At 44.1% G+C, this 23,243-nt stretch overlaps 1 protein-coding gene and 2 pseudogenes across 1 annotated transcript; 1 reads left to right on the plus strand and 2 right to left on the minus strand.

The window, feature by feature from the left end:
- The window catches only part of LOC123157006 (flavonol 3-sulfotransferase-like), a 72,297-nt pseudogene extending 59,514 nt beyond the window's left edge, over positions 1 to 12,783 (plus strand).
- Positions 12,784 to 13,758: 975 nt separating this feature from the next.
- Positions 13,759 to 15,936, minus strand: LOC123157016 (scarecrow-like protein 9). The gene has a single exon (XM_044575241.1). It carries the CDS (start codon positions 15,934 to 15,936, stop codon positions 13,759 to 13,761), a length of 2,178 nt encoding a protein of 725 aa, XP_044431176.1.
- Positions 15,937 to 19,405: 3,469 nt separating this feature from the next.
- On the minus strand, positions 19,406 to 22,144 carry LOC123179948 (scarecrow-like protein 9; annotated as a pseudogene).
- Positions 22,145 to 23,243: the final 1,099 nt, after the last annotated feature.

Raw genomic sequence — 23,243 nt, forward strand, 5'->3', positions numbered from 1 at the left:
CCGGCGCCCCCCCTCCCAGGGGGCCTATATAAAGGGGGGGAGGGAGGGCAGCAACACTACAGCCTTGGGCGCCTCCCTCCTCCCCTGCTACACCTCTCCCTCTCGCAGAAGCTCGGCGAAGCCCTGCCGAGATCCCGCTACATCCACCACCACACCGTCGTGCTGCTGGATCTCCATCAACCTCTCCTTCCCCCTTGCTGGATCAAGAAGGAGGAGATGTCGCTGCACCGTACGTGTGTTGAACGCGGAGGTGTCGTCCGTTCGGCACTCGGTCATCGGTGATTTGGATCACGGCGAGTACGACTCCATCAACCACGTTCATTGGAACGCTTCCGCTCGCGATCTACAAGGGTATGTAGATGCACTCCTTGTAGGAGATATGCCCTAGAGGCAATAATAAATGTTATTGATTATCTCCCTGTTCATAATTATGTTTATGTTCCATGCTATAACTGCTGTGGTTCCCGAGCCCGTATATCCATAAAGGCTCTGGGGAGAACCCATATGCACGTGTGGAATAATAAACGGTAAAATGTATTCCTAGTCGTGCCTCTAAGACTAGCTCAAGTGTTGCATGATGATTATGTTTTCCCAATCATGGGCATGTCTATGCCAAGCAACTTTGAGGGCACAATGTCAGGAAGGACATTTGTGTTGAATCGACCCGGATTGATGTTATGCTATGAGATTCATTCGTCACAAGTTTATTGGTACATAACACAGAGATGGTTAACGTTTGCATGATTCCTTAGACCATGAGAGTATCGAGTTTCTTCATGCTTGCTTCATGAACTTTGGGGTTTGTTAAACGTCATCCGTAAATGGGTGGCTATTACGGCGGCTTACGGGTTCATGGAAAAGTGTGTCAAGTAACTTGATAGATCAAGATTGGGATTTGCTCCTCCGACGATGGAGAGATATCTCTGGGCCCTCTCGGTGTTACGGTATCCATCATCGTCTGGCCAGACACTTTGTGATTTGATCACGGGGATGCCGGAACACGATAACGAGAAAAGAGAACAATACCGGTAACGAGGTAACTAGCATAGTGGACAAGTTGTTGACCCACGGGAATGCCAACATGTCTCACCTCGGGTATTTGTAACATATCGCGAAGCAACAGGAATAGCACACGGCAACTGGAGGTTCACTCGAATATTTATTCGTGTGGGTATAGGGGTCAATATGGGTGTCCACGGCTCCGATGTTGATCATTGATCGGAAGGGGTTCCGGGTCATGTCTATACTTCACCGAACCTATAGGGTCACACGCTTAAGGGTCATCTATCTGCTGAATACTAGACAGGGAGTCTGAGAGAAAATCACCGAAAAAGTTTCGGACACCGAAAAGTTTCGGACAGCGGAATCGTACCGCAGAGAGAGGTCATCGGATAAGTTTCGATGATACCGAAAAGTTGTTTCGGGATACACCATTAAGTCAAATTGGTTTCGGCACATGCCTGATAATTCTTGGAGGATGCCAGAATCATTCTGGAAGCTTTTTGGAATTTTCTGAGATAAAAACCGGAAATGTTCTGGAGCTGCCGGAGCCACATCAGATGCGTTTCGCAGATGAAAATCACTAAAACCGGAATTGTTTCGGAACGCGTTGAAAATCATTTTAGTGGGTACTGGAAATGTTCTTAGCCCACATAAATATTTTCAGTTCGATCAGACGCTGAAAAATGTCGTCGTGAATAGTGAAAATCAGCTTTATGCTTACTTTATGGAAAGCCACCTTTTTGGGGCTTTGCTCCAAAAGATCTTGGGGATGACATGGATGGATAGGAGCCATTTTTTGGGCCCCTCATGAGGGTGTGGCCGGCCACATGGGGTATCCCCCCTTGGGGACCCTCTTGTTCCTTGGTTTCACTCCTAGGTCCTTGTGGAAGGACTTCATTCATGTGCATTTTGGGTTTTTTGTGAAACTACCCTACCCCCTTGGGATTTCCTATAAATAGAGGTGGAGGGGCAGCCCTCCACACTCATCCCTTGCTCTCATACACATGCCATGCATTATCTGGCTTCTTCTCTCCCTCCCACGAAAAGAGTTTCGTAGAGCCGTAAGGCTGTCTGGGTTCCGGCAGGAACTAGTTCTGGACGGCGAAGCCCTGCCGGATAGATGACACCGTATGTGTGCAACTCTGTAGAGAGATCGTAGTTTCGGTCTTAGTTCGTGAGTGCCTCCCGAAGGGCTGTCCGTGCGACCGTCCGAGTTTCGAAGGTCCTCCCGAAGGGCTGTCCGAGTGACCGTTCGAGTTTCGAAGGTCCTCCCGAAGGGCTGTCCGCGACACCGTCCGGGGGGCTGTTCGACCGCCTCCCAGAGGGCTGCCTGAGGAGCAGATAAGGGTATACATCCTCGCGGTTGGGAGGTTGTAAATCCTAGCTGCGGGGATCTGCACCGCCGATCGTCATCGACTCTACTTCCCGCTGCGCTACGAGTCGGTAACGAAAAAGATCAAACCATGTATGCAGTCTCCATAGTGGTCCTGGGCTGGTGCGTAGGTCAGAATTTTTTTGTTTTCTGCTACGTTCCCCTTCAGTGGCATCAAGAGCCGTGCTATGCGTAGATGCAGGTTTCGATCTAGAATACATGGAGATGTATGGGTATTGCATAATATAATTAGGTAGTAGATGAGATCTATTGCTGAAAATTATTTGTGCGGGTGACAGATGAAATCTGTTACCCGAGGTTCTTCTTGCTTCCCTAGAATTTGCGTTTGCTCAATCTCGAGACAGCATGGTGGAATTTTACAAAGTTCTGGCAATCCGTGATCCTGATTGATCATGGAAGTGCTATCAGTTCTTTGGGTTCTGCCGTAGTCAAAAGAAAGATGAAATTCGCAGATGAAAGGGCATTGCAGATATGATCTGCATGGGGGTCATGCGTATGACGAAGTTTAGTATGGGGCTCGAGATTTAATTATCCCGTGTTTCATACACCCCGAGATGTTAATCTAGCAACTTGAATAATCATACTTGATGATAAAACGTTGGTCGCTGCGGTTTAAGTCAAAACCTTAGAAGCCACGTAAAATAAATTTTGCATAAACCGATTAGAGGCGTCTAACTTGGTTTTGCAGGATGTGCATATGATGTGGTATAGCAGTGCTCATACTAAGTCGATTATGTATGAGATGACTATATGATGTAATTTGATTAACATGACCTGCGTGTCATGATTCGGCATGATGGTTGGAGCCATATGATTGCACTTTAATGACCTGCGTGTCAACCTTGTTGTAATGCATTATTTTGTTAGCTATAGAGATAGCAATATTATCTGGTGCATCGACAAGGTGGTGGCAATCTTCGCGAAGGTGAACACCGACGTGAATGCCGAAGACGAAGAAATGAAAGACTTCTCCGTCAGAAAGGGCTATACCATATCATGCTATTATGAATTGCCTGAGATGTTTATCCCTTATGATGCACCCTTCTTGATTGCGCGGTAGTCGCTTTTTATTAGGGTGATCTCTCACAAAAATACCAAGTAGTTAGTGTTCTCCCAAGTGTAGCACCGTCACGGCACCTATCTTTTCGGGGTGCGCCGTGTCACACGGGTACGAACGATTAGAGAAGTGTGAGGCGGGTGAGTTGAGACCTCGCAGCGAGATCACTTGGTTGTCTTGACGTTCAGGCATGACCGTCATGAGCTCGGAACACACACATCGAAAGATGAACAAGAGTCACATAGAGATGTGATTGGCAAGTTGGCCTACCGGTTGAGATTTTTCGTCATCAGTGGTGTTACACCAATGGCGAACAATTGAAATGTGGGTCTTGTATCACTCACAATCAATTTTGAGAGATATTGATTTGAGTGGGAGCGCACTGTTGAATTAACATGTTTAATTCTTAGTGCAATTAATTATGAACATTGTCTAAGTGTTATATGCAAAATAGTTGTAGAATAATGGCTCGCGTTTTCCACCTTCCCTGTTAAAATTGAATAGCTGTTAAATATCTGGTTAAAACTTTACGATTGGTACCGTAATATGAGGATTGTCCTCAAAAGTGCCGAGAAGGACTTTGTCCTATCGCATGCTTTCCGTATCCTCCCGCTAATGCTATGGATCATGTGACTCTCGTCCTTTGATCCAAAAGCTAGAATTCTGTTACGGTCAAATGGAATATGTTTGCTTCCATGAAACCCAAACTTCAAAAATTGGGATAGTTATATGATATTCATGGAACTGAAAATTATTTTCAGATACAAACAAAGCAATGTTTGTTTGCAAGTATTAGTAAAAGTGTTTACTATGCATTTGACTGTTGGGAAAGGGATCCAGAAGAACGCCTGTCATATAATGAAAGGTGAATAAAACAACAACTTAAAGAGAAAGGAAGTGTCCAAAGGGTGTTAGTATGACTTACACGCCTAGGAAGTCCGGGGCTAATGCCACTCTTAAGTTGGGTGCTTCTTTTGAGACTAGGAGAAATACTAAAAGTTAAACTGCTAGAAGTATAAAGGCAAAAGGAAAGAAGACTGGAATATCCAGCTCATGTATGAATGTCATACAAGTTTTTGATGTATAGAAGGCTGGTCAAAGATATAGTTCTTGCGAATTATGGTTAAACATGTTAATCACTAATTCTTGGGTATTGTGAGTTCATCACAAAATGCCCGCTCGATTGCATTCTGTTGCAACTCGATGTAAGAACTACTATGGCCTGAAAGACTAGCTAGAAATGAGGTTAAGGTATACACAGGGAACATAGTAAATGTTACTATACCTTCCATCGGTGTATTGCCGTCTGTATTTATTTTCATAATTCATTTAGAGTTTTACAAACTCTATCCCATTGCATAAGGCATCTTGCAAGAAGGTTGTTCATAAGAGAACTTTTTATGTTCGATGTTATGAATAACACAAGTGCCATACTTTCATTATGAATGAGATGTATGTTATGAATATTGATAATAATACAATACCTCTGGGTTTACTTTCATAATTCATTTTAGAGTTTCATAAACTCTAGCCCATTGCACAATGTTTGTTGCAAAAGAGTTGTTCATAAAAACAACAATTGTTGTTAAGTATTATGAATAACATGAAGGGCCATGCTTCCATCCAAGATGGATGTATGTTATGAATATTGATGGTAATATAATACATCCATAACACTGACGCTAAATGACGCAAGACTATGAGAATACCACACATGTGTGGCACTGTATTTGGTCACATTGGAGAAACCCGCATGGAAAAATTCCATTATGATGGATTTTGAAGTCGTTTGATTTTGAATCATCTGACACTTGCAACTTTTCTCCGAAAAGTGAAGTGACTGAAATACCGTTCACAGGCCATAAGGAACGAGCAACAAACTTATTGGTGATCATACATTTTGATGTGTGTAGTTCAATAAATGTTGTTGCAAGTAGTGGATTTATATATCTTCAGAAATGACTCAAGTAGATATATGGATATTTGCTTGATGAGACGTAAGTCTGGATCTTTTGAAATCATTCGGAAGGTTTTCAAAAATGAAGTAGAAGTTATTGTAACAAGAAAATTATGTTTCTGCAATTTGATTGCACAAAGGAATATTTGAGTTACATGTTTAGCGAATGTCTGATGAGTTGTGAAAGGGGTTTCATAACTTGCACCTCCCGGAACACCACTGCAAGTGAAAAGTCCGTGGAGATGTAATCTAACCATTTATGACATGGTAAGGTCAAAGATGACATAAATAAATTTGCCATTATCCTTTTTAAAGTGATGCTTTAGAGACTGCGGCTTTTACACTGAAAAGAGCTACATCGGGTCTGTTGAAATGAAGCCATGGTATGGTACGCCCAACCATGTTATATCTTTTCTTAACATTTGGAATATGGGGCTTGTGTAAAAGGTTACAAACCTATTCCAAATCAGACAAGTGCTACTTTGTAGGTTATACCAAAATGTTGGGTATTCCTCCCTCACTATACCGAGGCAAATAGTTTTGCCGCGAAACGGTGTGCTTTTAAAGAGAATGGTTCTTTCAAAAAGGTGAGTGGGAGAATAGTGCAACTCGACGAGATAAACAGTATCTACGTCATCAGATCAAAGGAAAGAGACCCTGGAAGTAATTCCAGAGTTTCCTACTGCGACTGATACGGAAGTCTCTACAATAAAATGTATGAACTTCGGTCGAACTTGCAGCTGAACCACGTAGGCAAGGCTCGTGCAAACCTCTGAGGTGCGCAAACGAGATATTGTTGTTAGACAACATTATACCTACGATACACAAGGAAGCGTTGATGGGCCCTGACTCCGGAATTGGCTAAATGCCAATACAACCCGAGTTAGTTTCCATATAAGTGATTCAAGATTTAAACCTTGATACACCTTTCGGAAGACTAAGAGTCTAACGAATATTTATGGAACTTAAAACTGATATGGATAAAAATGTTGTATCCATAAAGCTCGACTTGTTGAAATAACAAGTTCAAGAGTTGACTATGATGAGGTTGTTTTCATCGTAGCGATGCTTAAAGTAGGTTTGGATTGAACTAGCAATTAATACATATTTCAATCATGAGATATGAAACATGGATGATAAAAGGATTTCCATCTGATGGAAATGAAAGCTAGGACTTGTATATGATACAGTCCAAAGTAATTTGTCGATCCAGAGGATGCTAGTAGGTATGCAAACTTCAGAGTTCCAGCAATGGACAGAAGAGAGCAAAATGGAGTTGGAATCTTCGTGTTTTGATGAAATGTTCAAAGAGGTTTTGACTTCATCAATGGGTAACGAAGATGCTTGTAATTCAAGAAAGTAAGTGGGAGCGTAATAATATTTCTAAAAACTTTATGTGCTTGGCACATTGGTAATTGGAAATAAATTTCTTGACACAAATTAGGACTTCATTTGAAAATAGTTTTTCGATGAAGTGCTTAGGCTAAATAGCCTCAATATTAGGCATGATGATCTATGGAGATAGATTTGCCTAATGGGGCTAAGCAATGAATACATATTGACAAGATGCTAAAACCTTTTAGCATTTAGAACGCCAAGGAGTGATTCTTGCCAAAGTCACATGGAAAGAGTTTTTTCAAGACTCGGTGTCCCAAAACACTGATGAGTAAAATACATGATGCAGATTCCACACACTTTTGTGTTTGGATTAATCATGTATTCCATGGTATGTAAAACAACCAGATATGTCCGATACTCCTAAGGTGTTGCGAGTATGGATAGCAAAGTGATCAAATTACTGATCATGGGACAACAGTGAAAGATGTCACAGAGTACTAGAGTAAGTACTGATGACATGGTTTTCTCGCAAGCAGAGATCATGAAGAGTTCGTTGTAAAATGTTACATCGATACAGTCTTCATCTTTTCTCCATGCGATTTTCGATTTAAATTAAGGGTTTTGTGTAACACACAATGTGGTGGCACAGTTAGTTGGAATTTGTTCAAACTAGTTATTGTGGCGAATTCTATAACAAGGGCTAAGTATGTTAACGCTTTAGAAGCGACAAAGAAGATGTTGAATCATATAGTTCATTCATGAACTTAGTATTGTTCCAAGATGGCTTTTGACAATGGGACACTACTGCAGGTAGTTGCTCCATAACTCAGTCTGAGGAATCCAGGTTCGACCTGTGATTCACATACATACGAAGCCAAGTCCACACAAAATATGAATTTTGTGAAATCGCGAGGACATGCAAAGATACACACGGAACTGAAGTCGTCAGATCCGTTGGACATCAGGCTATACCACAAGCGAAGCATATTTACACCGGTGTGCCACAGGTGTGAAGTGCATTAGCATAAGCTAGATTATTGTCTCTAGTGCAAGTGGGAGTCTGTAGGAGATATGCCCTAGAGGCAATAATAAATGTTATTGATTATCTCCCTGTTCATAATTATGTTTATGTTCCATGCTATAACTGCTGTGGTTCCCGAGCCCGTATATCCATAAAGGCTCTGGGGAGAACCCATATGCACGTGTGGAATAATAAACGGTAAAATGTATTCCTAGTCGTGCCTCTAAGACTAGCTCAAGTGTTGCATGATGATTATGTTTTCCCAATCATGGGCATGTCTATGCCAAGCAACTTTGAGGGCACAATGTCAGGAAGGACATTTGTGTTGAATCGACCCGGATTGATGTTATGCTATGAGATTCATTCGTCACAAGTTTATTGGTACATAACACAGAGATGGTTAACGTTTGCATGATTCCTTAGACCATGAGAGTATCGAGTTTCTTCATGCTTGCTTCATGAACTTTGGGGTTTGTTAAACGTCATCCGTAAATGGGTGGCTATTACGGCGGCTTACGGGTTCATGGAAAAGTGTGTCAAGTAACTTGATAGATCAAGATTGGGATTTGCTCCTCCGACGATGGAGAGATATCTCTGGGCCCTCTCGGTGTTACGGTATCCATCATCGTCTGGCCAGACACTTTGTGATTTGATCACGGGGATGCCGGAACACGATAACGAGAAAAGAGAACAATACCGGTAACGAGGTAACTAGCATAGTGGACAAGTTGTTGACCCACGGGAATGCCAACATGTCTCACCTCGGGTATTTGTAACATATCGCGAAGCAACAGGAATAGCACACGGCAACTGGAGGTTCACTCGAATATTTATTCGTGTGGGTATAGGGGTCAATATGGGTGTCCACGGCTCCGATGTTGATCATTGATCGGAAGGGGTTCCGGGTCGTGTCTATACTTCACCGAACCTATAGGGTCACACGCTTAAGGGTCATCTATCTGCTGAATACTAGACAGGGAGTCTGAGAGAAAATCACCGAAAAAGTTTCGGACACCGAAAAGTTTCGGACAGCGGAATCGTACCGCAGAGAGAGGTCATCGGATAAGTTTCGATGATACCGAAAAGTTGTTTCGGGATACACCATTAAGTCAAATTGGTTTCGGCACATGCCTGATAATTCTTGGAGGATGCCAGAATCATTCTGGAAGCTTTTTGGAATTTTCTGAGATAAAAACCGGAAATGTTCCGGAGCTGCCGGAGCCACTTCAGATGTGTTTCGCAGATGAAAATCACTAAAACCGGAATTGTTTCGGAATGCGTTGAAAATCATTTTAGTGGGTACTGGAAATGTTCTTAGCCCACATAAATATTTTCAGTTCGATCAGACGCTGAAAAATGTCGTCGTGAATAGTGAAAATCAGCTTTATGGTTACTTTATGTAAAGCCACCTTTTGGGGCTTTGCTCCAAAAGATCTTGGGGATGACATGGATGGATAGGAGCCATTTTTTGGGCCCCTCATGGGGGTGTGGCCGGCCACATGGGGTATCCCCCCTTGGGGACCCTCTTGTTCCTTGGTTTCACTCCTAGGTCCTTGTGGAAGGACTTCATTCATGTGCATTTTGGGTTTTTTGTGAAACTACCCTACCCCCTTGGGATTTCCTATAAATAGAGGTGGAGGGGCAGCCCTCCACACTCATCCCTTGCTCTCATACACATGCCATGCATTATCTGGCTTCTTCTCTCCCTCCCACGAAAAGAGTTTCGTAGAGCCGTAAGGCTGTCTGGGTTCCGGCAGGAACTAGTTCTGGACGGCGAAGCCCTGCCGGATAGATGACACCGTATGTGTGCAACTCTGTAGAGAGATCGTAGTTTCGGTCTTAGTTCGTGAGTGCCTCCCGAAGGGCTGTCCGTGCGACCGTCCGAGTTTCGAAGGTCCTCCCGAAGGGCTGTCCGAGTGACCGTTCGAGTTTCGAAGGTCCTCCCGAAGGGCTGTCCGCGACACCGTCCGGGGGGCTGTTCGACCGCCTCCCAGAGGGCTGCCTGAGGAGCAGATGAGGGTATACATCCTCGCGGTTGGGAGGTTGTAAATCCTAGCTGCGGGGATCTGCACCGCCGATCGTCATCGACTCTACTTCCCGCTGCGCTACGAGTCGGTAACGAAAAAGATCAAACCATGTATGCAGTCTCCATAGTGGTCCTGGGCTGGTGCGTAGGTCAGAATTTTTTTGTTTTCTGCTACGTTCCCCTTCACTCCTTTCCCCTCGTTGCTAGTATACTCCATAGATGGATCTTGGTGATGCGTAGGAAAAATTTTAAATTCTGCTACGATCCCCAACAAAAGAAGCCGAGGCCAACTTGCTAGGATCGTTGGTATTAAATCAAAACAAAGATATAATACTCTTTCCTTACAACTTCAAGTGAGTGTTACTGTCTTGTGCATATTCGGTTTCCCTTATTAGTCCAGGTTATGGTAATGTAATTGATGACTTATGCATGCATGCGCAGCTTCCACTATATTCTCCTAGAGATTAAGCTTGAGCAGGGAGTAGTAACCGTCTTAGATTCGAGACGAAAAGATCCCAAGGACTATGCGAACATGACTCAAATGCTCGAGAAGTAAGTTAAATCGATCATTATCCACCATATCAGCAACTTTGTTCATTTCCTGATATCAAGTAATTGTTTTCTTTGTCTGGCAGGGTTTGGAGAAAATTCACCACAAAAGCTCCGGGACTGCCGAAGAAGCTGCAGTTTAAACACCCGAAAGTAAGTACTATAGTAGCATGTTCCGCGCATCTCCCAGTGATTCAAGCGCTAGTTTCATCAATACCATTTAGCATGCTTGCTTATCAGTTTGATTGACCTCTATTTCTTGTAAAGTGGTTGTGGCAGGAACCCGGGAATAATTACTGTGGATACTACGTTTGCGAGTCCATCCGCTACACGACCTGTGAGCGGGGCTACTCTGACGAACAATATGAAGTGCGTAAGCAATAATATTCACAATTTTATTTTATTACCATCATTTGTGTTGAGTTTCATTTATTCATATATATATGTATTGACCCCCTTCTTCAAATTAGATGTTTCGGAAGCGGGATGAACTCCTAGCACCAGATCGTATGCGAGCAATTCAAGAGGAATTGGCGGCATTCTTCCTTGACCACGTGATCGCCGAAAACGGAGAATACTATGTGGACCCTGTGTTCTTACAATTTAATTAGGAGATTGTATTGTAAGAGATAATTATTGTATATATGTAGCCGGTAGTGTCGGATAGATATACGAGAACTTGTTGTTCGACCAATCTCTCGGAGAAGGAGAGGTGGTCGATATCACTTCTCTCTGTATGCATATGTTCATGACGATCTTCTGTTCCCTTCATTTGATTACTAGCTAGCGTGTCTAGTCCTCTCCATACGTATATAATACGTAGCGTCGACCAAGCACGGAGATAAGAGAGGACACTTCTCTCTATTAATTAGCTAGCTAACACAATATATGAAACACCTAAATTAACCCCCCACCCCTCCCTAAAAAAAACAAAAACCCCAGCCCCTGAAATGCTGACGCGTGGATGCCTATTGGTCCCGGTTGGTGACACCAACCGGGACAAAAGGCCCTGCCTATTGGTCCCAGTTGGTGACACCAACCGGGACCAAAGGCCCCCCTGCCTGGGCTGGCAGCAGCGGCCACGTGAAGGACCTTCTGTCCCGGTTCGTGTAAGAACCGGGACTAAATGGTTAGGGCTTTAGTAACGACCCTTTAGTCCCGGTTCAAAAACCAGGATAAAAGGCCCTTACAAACCAGGGTAAAAGCCTCTTTTCCTACTAGTGCAGAAGCAGTGTCCTGCATTAATCCTAGTAAATGAGTGGTCAGGTGTGTTATAGTTTTGTCACTTATTACATGGTCTCCTGCGGCTTCAATGAAACATTAACACCAATCTCATTTGGTTTGTGGCGCATGTTCTCTATGTCCTCTCTCCTGTGGATGGCAGGGTATGTGTGATTAGAGTTCGCATAATAACCTATCGCTCTATTACGACTTTTTTTTAGAAAAAACTTCCGATCTATTCATCTTCAATCATGGCAGTACAACGAACATCAAAAATAAAAATTACATCCAGATTCGTAGACCACCTAGCGACGACTACAAGCATCAAAGCGAGCCGAAGGCGCGCCACCGTCATCACCCCTCCATTGCCGGAGCCGGGCACAACTTGTTGTAGTAGACAGTCGGGAAGTCGTCGTGCTAAGACCCCATAGGACCAACACCCCAGAACAGTAACCGCCGCCGATGAAAATAGCGTAGATCGGAAGAATCCGAACCGAAGACACACGAACGTAGACGAACAACGACGAGATCCGAGCAAATCCACCAAAGATAGATCTGTCGGAGACACACCTCCACACGCCCACCAATGATGCTAGATGCACCGCCGGAACGGGGGCTAGGCGGAAAGACCTTTATTCCATCTTCAGGGAGCCGCCGCCGTCTCGCCTTACTGAGTAGGACACAAACTCTAACAAGATTGAAAAAAAAACTAAAAACGGAGCCCTCCCGCCGGCCCTTGCCAGGATCCACCGCGCCTTCATGGCCCTAGGGCCACCGGAGATGAGGCGGACCTGCGCCGGCGCCGGCAAGAAGCACGAACCCTAACTTTCTTTCTTGGAGGAGGAGGCGGAGCCCTGGCTATAATTAGGATGTTCCGCTCTATTACGACTTGACATAATATTTTTTGCATGCACACAATCGTTGGACATACAGTGTAGTTTAAAATGGAGAGAGTAGGGCGGAAGTGGTTTTTTTTTTAGGCAAAGGACGGAAGTGGGCGATTCTTTTGTTTTCTGACAATAGTGGGCCTAACCTGACACAGCTTAGGGCCCAGGTCCAGTTAAAACACGACTCAGCACTTCAGCGGGTGCGTAAACGCTTTACGAAGGCGAATTCGTCCCTCTCCCTTCTCTCCTCCACGACCTCTCCCATGGCCGCCAAGAGGAAGCCCGGCAGGTCGCCGGCGGCGGCGGCGAATGCGAAGGAAGACGATGCGTAGGGCCTCTTCTCCTCGCGCTCCTTCGCCGACCCCACACTCTGCGCTCGCCTCCAAGGTCCCTCCCCCCTCTCCCTCTCTGATTCCCCGTGATTTGGTAGTCCCCTCGGGGAACCAGGACCCCGCCCCCTAATCTCGTCCATGTATGTTTTGAGAAAATAAAAATCTATACAGATGATTTTCAAATTTCCAATCTGAATGGTCAAAAGACATGGATTGAAGTACTGTACAAGTTTTTACATACGACATGTTCATCCTCCACTTATTTGTGCTATGTGAGTATTAGTGCATTCTATTGGATTCCTGTTATGTTAAAGTACAATTGCCGTCTTCAAATCAGAAATTACAGTCCTCTCATCTTCCATATCACCAGTTTTGAGAGATAGGCAGTGCAATAATAATCTAGTAGTACTTTACAGCAAAATCCAGGAGCTCACCCACTAATGTCGTCCACAGTCTTTTTTGAGAAAAAGAATCTGTACATATGATTTTTGAATTTCCAATCTGAATGATCCAAATGGTATTAGTAGTTTAGGAAGTACTCCACTATAAGTTTGACAGAAGACATGTCCAGAACGTCACCCACCAAGCTGTGATATGGACAGAGTAATAATACTATGTGAACGTTAGTGCATCCTATTGGATTCGTGGATAGGAGCCTTGTTTGGGTTAAGTACAATTGCCGTCTTCAAATCAGAAATTACAATCCTCTCATCTTCCATACCGCCAGTCTTGAGAGATATTCAGCACAACGATCTACTTTACAGCAAATCAGTGTCTAGGTATGGTATTTCCACTAATCTCATGGCTTCAAGGCCCAATACAGTTTATTTATCAGAAATTAAAAAGAACAACAGAAGCAAAGTATTTCAGTCGCCTTTTAGTTCACTATACAAAAACAATGACCATGACACCAGGTACACATAGTTAATATCCGTTTAACAGATCACCAGATTCACTTGAAAAACAGTTCGAATCTTACTGACCATCATATGTTTCGTCAGGTTTCCATTTAGATATTGCATAAATTACTCTCCCTTTCCATCCTTGTAGCAGCCAACCGCGGTCTTCAACAGCAAAGAATTCCTCATGCCAAAACGTGTTCTTCATGTATACTATTATCCTTAAGATGGCTGGATCGACAGGAAGCTGCTGGAACCCGGCCTTGAGGCACCTTGCGTGCCACTGCCTGTAACTTTCTGGTCTCTCAGTTCTTTCTGCACCCTCACATGCTATCATGTTAAGTGCATCCTTCCCAAATATCATCGTCTCAATCATCTTTCTTGCTTCATTATCCCGTGGAATAACGTTTGCATCAAGCATGTCAAACATTGAAGAGTAATGGAACATAACCTCTTTGAAACGTTTTATGAAGAAGGGAGAACTGCGTAACCCATTTACGGTGCCTGAAATAAAAACCTTTGGGTTCATCATCCTCATCATTTTGAGCACCTTGTCCCTTGCACTATTTATGGCTTCAGTTTCATGTCCGAGATTCTTCATCCGGAACATGCAGTTGATTATCAGAACTTCATCCTCGTCAATGTTAAGATCCTCAATTTTAATGGTCTCCCATCTTGAAGCGGCAATGCCCTGATACTGAAAAGGTACCTTGAACATGTTTGCATAATCAGCCAACCGCTTCCCTGTCTCCTCGATCATTTCGCAGGGGCGGAAACCTGGCTGGGGAACATCTATACCTGTGATCCGAAGCTTAGGGGCTCCCTCTTCTTGCTGTGCAAACTTCTGAATCATTAACGGCCACTGAAAGCCGAAGCCGATGCCAAAGTCAACGATGTGCACCCTTGGTTTCCCTTGTGAGACATCAAGAATAGCTTGGCTGGCAAAGTAGTATGACGTCCTGACAAAAGGACAAGATGCAATAAAAAGGCTGTGAGCATCTAACCAATCTGTTGTACTTGTTCGCCTCTCCATTAGGTTGCGATAAACCTGACACCCGGTCCCAGCCAAGCGTGCCTCGAGGCCATCCGCCAAGTAAAATGCCAGTCTCTGAGAACAATCACCATCTGCTGAGGAATGTTGTCTTATCTTCTTTAGGAGTTTACTGGCCAACAGATGGTTGTCTTCTGCCACAGCTTGTGAACAATTGATGAGGAGAATCTTGAGATCAACCAACTCTGTCCTAGGTTGCTTCCTCTGCCATTGCTTCTGATGTCCTTCGCTCCGGCCTTTCAGTGAGTTCTTGTTTCCTTCCTCTGCCAACCCTCTTCGCAGTCTTGTTGTTTTTTTGAAACTCTCCAGGCCATAGCATAGCAGAACTTGGTCGAAATTTTCATTTCGAATTATTGCACAACTGGTGAAGGCAAGATGTTTATTGCTCCTTCCTTCCAAGATATCCCAGTCACTTTGGTGTGCCACCTCAAAAATTGTGTTTTCGCTCCTCTCTCCTACTTTTGCCTTTGTAGTCACTTTGGAAATAGAAAGTATGCCATTCTCTAAATATATCACCAGCTTATCGATACTTGGAGCAAACATCGTTGCCTCCTCGACTTCTCTCTGACAATGCAAGCCGGGGAAACCAGATCTAGAAGTCGATCCAACACTTGTGAACGGGCGGTTTTGTAGAGAAAGACTCCTATTGCAGATATATGGACTCAACGAGGTTGTAAAGGGCTGTAACATGCTGTAACTGGGACAGTCATTACTGAAGCTAGTGCTCCAGAGTCTCTTGTAACGGCTGGTCCTACTCTTATCAGGGCTGGCTAGTTCGTTGTTACTATTCAATAGCGCAGGGTTAGTAGCCAACGGGTGTACCTGCCCAAGAAGGTCACGGAATGGTTTCTCAGCAGCCTGGAGAGCAGCCTCCCCTTGGCTTATTTCGACCCTCTCGTCGACGTCTTCCATCAGCATCTGGCTTATATAGTGAAGAGCATCATTTGATCTACTCCGGCTGTGCTCAGGGCTACCCCCTGCAGCAGTCTGTAGGCTGCTGTTCACCTTGCACAACACAGGGCTGGTGACTGCAGCATGCAGATATGTGCTTGCTCCAGTGGTTGTTGCCTGGGCCAAGAACAGTGGACCACTCAGGTCGTAGCTGTCCACGGTGAGTTGCTGCTGGAAAGAGGAAGCTCTGTCGTATGGTTGGTAGGTTGCTGCGGCGGTGTCCAGATCGTCAAGGTGAGGTTCAACCGCCATTCTGGAAAATCTCTTGTTCCTATTTCCACTTCAAATCCTGGCAGAACTGAACAAGTCGCATTTGATTCTTCTTTCTAGCACAGCAAATGAATCAGCTTGTTGCCTGCAAAAAAAAAGAAAAAAATAGGGAAATTGAAGCTTATTTATGTGAGATAAATTTTGGTTCACATTGCTCAGCTTTTTGCCTACAAAATGGAATTCTGCTCGGCGAGCACTTTTTTTTTTTTGCCTCATCTTCAGCTTATGATTGTTTTGGCATGCCATACTGATGAAAATTGAATTTCCAAAGGGTGCTTGCGGAAGCGAGCATTACTGTTTTACCCGGTTAAATCTCGAACGTTTAGCATCAATAACAGAAAAAGGACTCACCTCTGGTTCTTGTTAAGGCAATCTTGAAATTACGACGCGCCTAATAGCATTATTCTTTTTTATGTGCAGGTGGCTCCTCATCTGATCTGAGCGAGTAGGTAAAAGCAGGGAAGCATACACCTTGGTTGTTATATTATATAAGTAGCAGCACGGTCAGATCAGAAGCTTTGAGAAGGAGGGAGAGGAGGGGTGTCTGTGGACTGTGGTGTTGATGTAAACTTGGTAAGTCTTTTGTTCCCAACTACAGCCATAGTGATTGTGACAGAGGATGCTCCAGATTGCAACAGTCACCGTCTCGATTAATCCTAGGCCTGGCTACCCGCCAGACATGTAAAAAAAACAACTGTCACACCTGACCATCGTTCTAATTTCAGGTATAAAACAGAAGGCTTCCTAACGTGACCGACGGGGTCGAACGAACAAGCGAGCAAAACTATTACTTCCTGTTAGTCTGCATGCGTACGTCTCCTAATGTGCATACATGCAAACTCTTTTTTTTAAACACCTCTCCATATATTAATTAATTAAAATGTCATCACAATCGTTCATAACAGCAGACGCCATGCAGGGCGCTACTGAATTGGCCCTTCTATTTATTTTTGACAGCTTGAAGTTCCCCAGAAGCCTGATGATGCCAAACTCTTTCTAATCCCAAGATCAGCAGCAAGGCACAGCTCCTTCTCCCCTAGTATATAAATATAGATTAATTTTGCTTGATTGAATACATAGCCTTCAATTTGATTCTTTCTCTATTCTGAATTTTTGATTCGTATACAAATTTCATTTTGCTTGATTCTTGCATTTCTCTTTTTTTTCTTCCTATTATGGATTTTTGGTTGCTAAATCTAAATCAGAATTTAATTTTGCTTAAATATGTACCATTGCATTTCAACCCTCTTTCGGGACGATTAAACAAAAATTGCTTCCATTTTGCCCCCCTTCATCTATTTCCGTACCCGTCGGTTTGTTAGGGTTGCCGACATGGACAGTGCAGAGAGGTCTTTGGGTTATCCAGGTGGGCATGGGGTTAGGCATCCACGAGGATTTCCACGTGGACGTGAACATGGACAGGCATGCCGTCCATCGTTAGTTGATTCCGCTCCTCAATCAAACTTAGATGTGACCAGTTGCCACCAAGAACCGTCGCAGGCACGTTGTGTTCCATCAAATATGTTTTCTTCCGTACGATATGTCTTGACATTCATTTCATAATCTGTTTCTTCGCACGATGAAACAACATCCTCCAGAGAGGAATATCTACCAGACCAACATGGAAATGAAGAATCGTCCACATCGATGTCACACACACACATAATCTGATATTGCCCTTAACCGTAAGATTTTGCCTTAATTAATCCATGTTGATGCCTCTGAGTTTAGGAATCATTTATGTTTACAAAAACCACTCTCTTTCTGCCTCATCATTCAGGAACCCTTGACTCTTGGAGCTCCCCGTGTTCTTGCATACATTGTGGTACTCTTTTGTTTTTATTAAAACATTGTGGTACTCTCTTTTTTAGGTGATGGTACTCTCTTTTGGTTTTTTTGGGTAGTCCGATAAAAAAGCACAGTTTGTGGGATACATCTCGAATCATGGGAATGGCCTAGCGACACATGGCGTCCCGGCCCTAAAGAATGAGCAAGTTTCGCTAGAGTATATGCCTCAACATTCAAGTCACAACTCTCATAAGTAAAACTACACATAAAATGAGAAGCTCTAAGCCGAATCTCCTTGATCACACTTCCATAGATTCCTCGGTTACCTGTATTTATATCATTCACCACCTGCTTGGAGATAGATGCTATTACCATTCACGGAATGTTCAAGTCTGTCGCCAGAGAAAAAGCTTCCCTGCAAGCGATCGCCTCAGTGCCGAACTCCCGAGGAAGGTTCCTTGGTCATCCTGGCACACGGCTGCCGCAGCACCTCCTCTCGCCGATCGCAGCAACCCTGCATCAACATGTATTTTGGCCATACCGGCTGGAGGTGCCTTCTGGCGTATATTTCTTCTCCTCCGTGGTACTCTCTTTTGTTTTTTTTAGCATCTGGTATACTCTCTTTTGGTGGTATGAAGAGTTTTAATATTTTTTTTGAGGGGTTAGAGTTTTGATCAGGTGGGCCCAACATGACACAGCCCGGGGCCCAGGGCCCAGTTAAAACACGACTCAGCACCTGAGCAGGTGCGTAAACCGCCCCCTCTCCCCCTCCTCTTGGGTTCTCCATCCTCTCCTCCGCGACCTCTGTTTCCATGGCCGCCAAGAGGAAGCTCGGCAGGTCGCCACCGGCGGCGGCGGCGAATGCGAATGCGTAGGCCAAGGAAGACGATGAGGAGGGGCACCTCTCCTCGCGCTCCTTCGCCGACCTCGGCCTCCGCCCCACCCTCTGCGCCCGCTTCCAAGGTCCCTCCTCCCCCCTCTCTGATTCCCCGTGACTCTGTGGCCCTAGTGATTTGGCTGCCCCCTCAGGTTCGGGGAACTAGGAGCTCACGCCCTAATGTCGTCCACATCTTTTTTGGGAAAAATCTATGATTTTTGAATTTCCAATCTGAATGATCAAAATGATATGGAGACATGTGCACAACGTCACCCACCTAGTTGTGATATGGAGAGAGTAATAATACTCCTTCCATTCCTGTATAAGACCACTACATTTTTTTATGTCTAGTTTTGACCATTAATTTTATTAACCAAATGTGAGTTATATGCCACGAAAAGTATGCCACTGGATGCACATTTCGAATAACTTTTCGATGATATATTTTTTAATGAAATATAAACCATATTTTGTTGACCAGAATTACAAGTCAAAGTTTGACACCAAAAACGAAGTGACCTTGTATACAAAAATGGAGGGAGTATGTGAACATTAGTGATTTGGCTGTCCCCTCGAGGAACTAGGAGCTCACCTCATTAATGTCGTCCACATCTTTTTCTGAGAAGAATTTATGCATATGATTTTCAAATTTCCAATCTGAATGATCACGATGGTGTTTGTAGTTTAAGGAGTACTGGAAGTCTGATAGAAGACGTGTCCAGAACGTCACCCACCTACTGTAGTTGTGATATGCAGAGAGTAATAATAAGTCAACATTAGTGCATTCAAAAAGCCCAATTGCCGTCTTCAGATCGGAAATGGCAATCTGTGATTTACCATATCACCAGTTTTGAGAGATATTCAGTGCAATGATCTGCAGTACTTTACAGCAAAACAGTGTCTAGGTATGGTATTTCCACTAATCTCATGTCTTGAAGGCCCAATACAGTTTATTCGTCAGAAATAAAAAAGAACGATAGAAACAAAGTATTTCTGTCGCCGTTTTGTTCATTATACAAAACAATGACCAAGTACACATAGTTAATATCTGTTTGGAAGAACACCAGATTCACTCTAAAAACTGTTTGAATTTTACTTATCATCATATGTTTCGTTAGGTTCCCACTTGGATATCGCATAAATTACTCTCCCTTTCCATCCTTGCAGTAGCCAACCGCGATCTTCAACAACAAAGAATTCCTCATGATAAAGTGAGTTCTTCATTTGTACTATTTTCTTTAAGATGGCTGGATCAATTGGAGCTGCTGGAACCCAGCCTTGAGGAACCTTGCTTGCCACTGCCTGTAGCTTTCTGGCCTCTCAGTCCTTTCTGCATCCTCACATGCTATGCTGTTAAGTGCGTCCCGCCCAAATAGGACCCTCTCAATTGTCTTTCTTGCTTCATTATCCCGTGGAACATTTGCATCAAGCATGTCAAACATTGAAGAGTAATGGAGCATAACCTCTTTGAATCGTTGTATGAAGAAGGGAGAACTGTGTAACCCATTGACGGTACCAGAAATAAAAACCTTCGGGTTCATCCTCCTCATAGTTTTCAGCACCTCATCCCTTGCGCTATTTACGGCATCGGTTTCATGACCGAGATTCTTCATCCGGAACATGCAGTTGATTATGAGAAATTCATCCTCATCAATGTTAAGATCCTCAATTTCAATGGTATCCCATCTTGAAGCGGCAATGCCCTGATACTGAAAAGGTACCTTGAACATGTTTGCATAGTCAACCAACCGCTTACCTGTCTCTTCGATCATTTCGCAGGGGCGCAAACTTTGCTGGGGAGTGTCTATACCTGTGATCCGAAGCTTAGGAGCTCCCTCTCCTTGCTGTGCAAACCTCTGAATCATTGATGGCCACTGAAAGCCGAAGCCTATGCCGAAATCGATGATGTGCACCCTTGGTTGCCTTTGTGAGACATAAAAAATAGTTTGGTTGGCAAAGTAGTATGATGCCCTTTTGAAAGGGCAAGCTGCAAGAAAAAGACTGCAAACATCTAACCAATCTGCGGTACTTGTTCGCCTTTCCACGAGGTTCCGGTAAACCTGACTCCCGATCCCATTCAAGCGTGCCTCAAGGCCATCTGCCAAGTAAAATGCCAGTCTCTGAGTACAATCACCATCTGCTGAAGAGTGTTGTCTTATCTTCAATAGCAGTTCACTGGCCAACAGGTAGCAGTTTTCTGCCACAGCTTGTGCGCAATGGATGAGGAGAGTCCTGAGATCAACCAACTCTTTCCTCGGCTGCTTCCTACTTTTGCTCCGGCCGTTTAGCGAGTTCTTGTTTCCTTCCCCCGCCATCCTTCCTTGAAGTTTTGTTATTTGGTCAGAGGGACCATAGCACAGCAGAACTCGGTCGAAATTTTCATTTCGAATTATTGCACAAGTGGTGATAGCATGATGTTTATTGCTCCTTCCTAAGATATCCCAGTTCCTTTGGTCTGACACCTCAAAGATTGTGTTTTCGCTGGTCCTCTCTCCTAGTTTTGCCTTTGTAGTCAGTTGGGAAATATGAAGTATGTCGTTCTTTAAATATATCACCAGCTTATCAATAATTGGAGCCAACATTATTTTCTTCTCGACACCTCTCTGACAATGCAAGGCTGGGAATTCAGATCCGGAAGTCCATCCAACACTTTTGAACGGACGATTTGGTAGAGAAAGACTCCTATTGCAGATATATGGACTCAACGGGCTTGTTAAGGGTTGTAACACGATGTAACTGGAATAGTCATTACTGAAGCTAGTGCTCCGGAGCCTCTTGTAACGGCTGGTCCCACTCTTATCAGAGGTTTCTGGTTTGTTATTGCTATGCAATGGGTGCCAGTTAGTAGTCGACGCGGATACCTCCCCAAGAATGTCACGGAATGGCTTCTCAGCAGCCTGGAGAGCAGCCTCCCCTTGGCATATGTCAACCCTCTCATCGACGTCTTCCATCAACATCTGGCTTATGTAGTGAAGGGCATCATTTGATCTGATCCAGCGGTGCTCAGGGCTACCCCCTGCAGCAATCTGAAATTGGTTTTGTCCAAGGCTGCTGTTGACACTTGCTTGGTTGGCTGGGGAGAGAACTGTGGAGTGTGGACCACTCAGTTCGTGGTTGTACACGGTAAGTTGCTGCTGGGAAGAGGAATCACCCTCGTATGGTTGGTCGGTTGCTACGACAGTCTCCAGATTGTCACAGAGAGGTTCAGTTGCCATTGTGGAAAGTCTGATTTCCACCTCAATATGAGATATATATGACGCTTCTTTCTCCCACTGCTAATGAATCAGCCTGTTTACTGGACGAAGAAAAAATGGGAATGGAAACTAAATTATGTGAGACGAATTTCCATTGATCACCTTGCGTGCTACAATCTAGAATGCGAACGTAGTTCTGCTTCTTTTTTATCAGAAATTCAGCTTATGATTGTTTTGGCATGCAGACATGAGAACGGCTATTTTAGCCGGTTAAACATACATTAAGCATCCATAACAGAAACAGCATGACTAAAGCGATTTTGAGTATACACGCGCCTAATATCACTGTTCATATTATTTATTTGCAGGAGGCTCATCATCTGATCTAAGCAAGTAGCAAAATAGTAGGGAAGCACACACCTTGGATATTAAGCAGCAGCAGCAGCAGCATCAGATCCAATGCTTTGAGAGAGGAGTAGCGAGGATGTGGACTATGAAAGAAGAGTAGTGAGGTTGTGGTGTTGATGTGAGCTAAATTTGTCGTTCCTCTACCTTATGGCTTAGTTCCCAATGTCATGAGATTGTGACGTTGAATGGTTCAGATTACAAGAAATTATTCGGTCGATTAGTTCTAGGCCCGGCCGCGCACCAGACCTATAAAAAAGGGTTTATTAGGAGCGCTGGCCTGGGCTTCAGTCATTATTAAGGTCCCTACTTGAACTGTTAAAAAAAGCAGATGCACTGTTCAAAGAAATTTGTCCTTCTTTTCTACTTGATGTATATCATGAATAGCATTTAGCTGGTATTCAAAGAAAAAAGAGGGCACTATTAAAGAAACTTGTATTGTTTTTCATATGATAGTTGATGTATGTGATGGCTGAGTTTTTGGAGGGTAGTTTGTTGTACTTTATCTCATTATACCATCAGACTTTTTTCGTAACTATTTTCTCTGCATTTTGAGATTGGTATAGTGGTATAAAGCTTTGAGATTAGTTTGTACTATGTGATAAATTAGATGAGTTACCACCATCTTCACTAACTACCTAGTTTGTATTTGGTTTTCGCCTAGGCCGTGCCAATGCGACTCGTCAAGAGGGGTGGGAGCTCGGAGGTCGGCATCACCTAGGGAGACTACTCGACGGCGCACTATGTTTCGCCCTAGGCCAAGATCGGGAGGGGAGGGGAGGGGCAGGCCGGATGATGGATTGAGGAGCGAGGTGCGGGAAGGGTAGCATCGCCCAGACCCCAGAGTCGTCGCATATTTTTATGATGGACACGTGGACTGTCCGTCAAGGAATGAACAAGACGCCTCCAATTTTGCTCCTAGAGTAACGGGAACGGAACCGGCTTCTCTACCGTGCCGCTGGGCACGGGAGTGCCGTGCCTTCTTACGCCCAATGTGTGCATTGATATGAGCCAGAAGGGCCTTG

This window comes from Triticum aestivum, chromosome 1D (genome assembly GCF_018294505.1).
Source record: "Triticum aestivum cultivar Chinese Spring chromosome 1D, IWGSC CS RefSeq v2.1, whole genome shotgun sequence".
In the NCBI taxonomy this organism is placed as follows: domain Eukaryota; kingdom Viridiplantae; phylum Streptophyta; class Magnoliopsida; order Poales; family Poaceae; genus Triticum; species Triticum aestivum.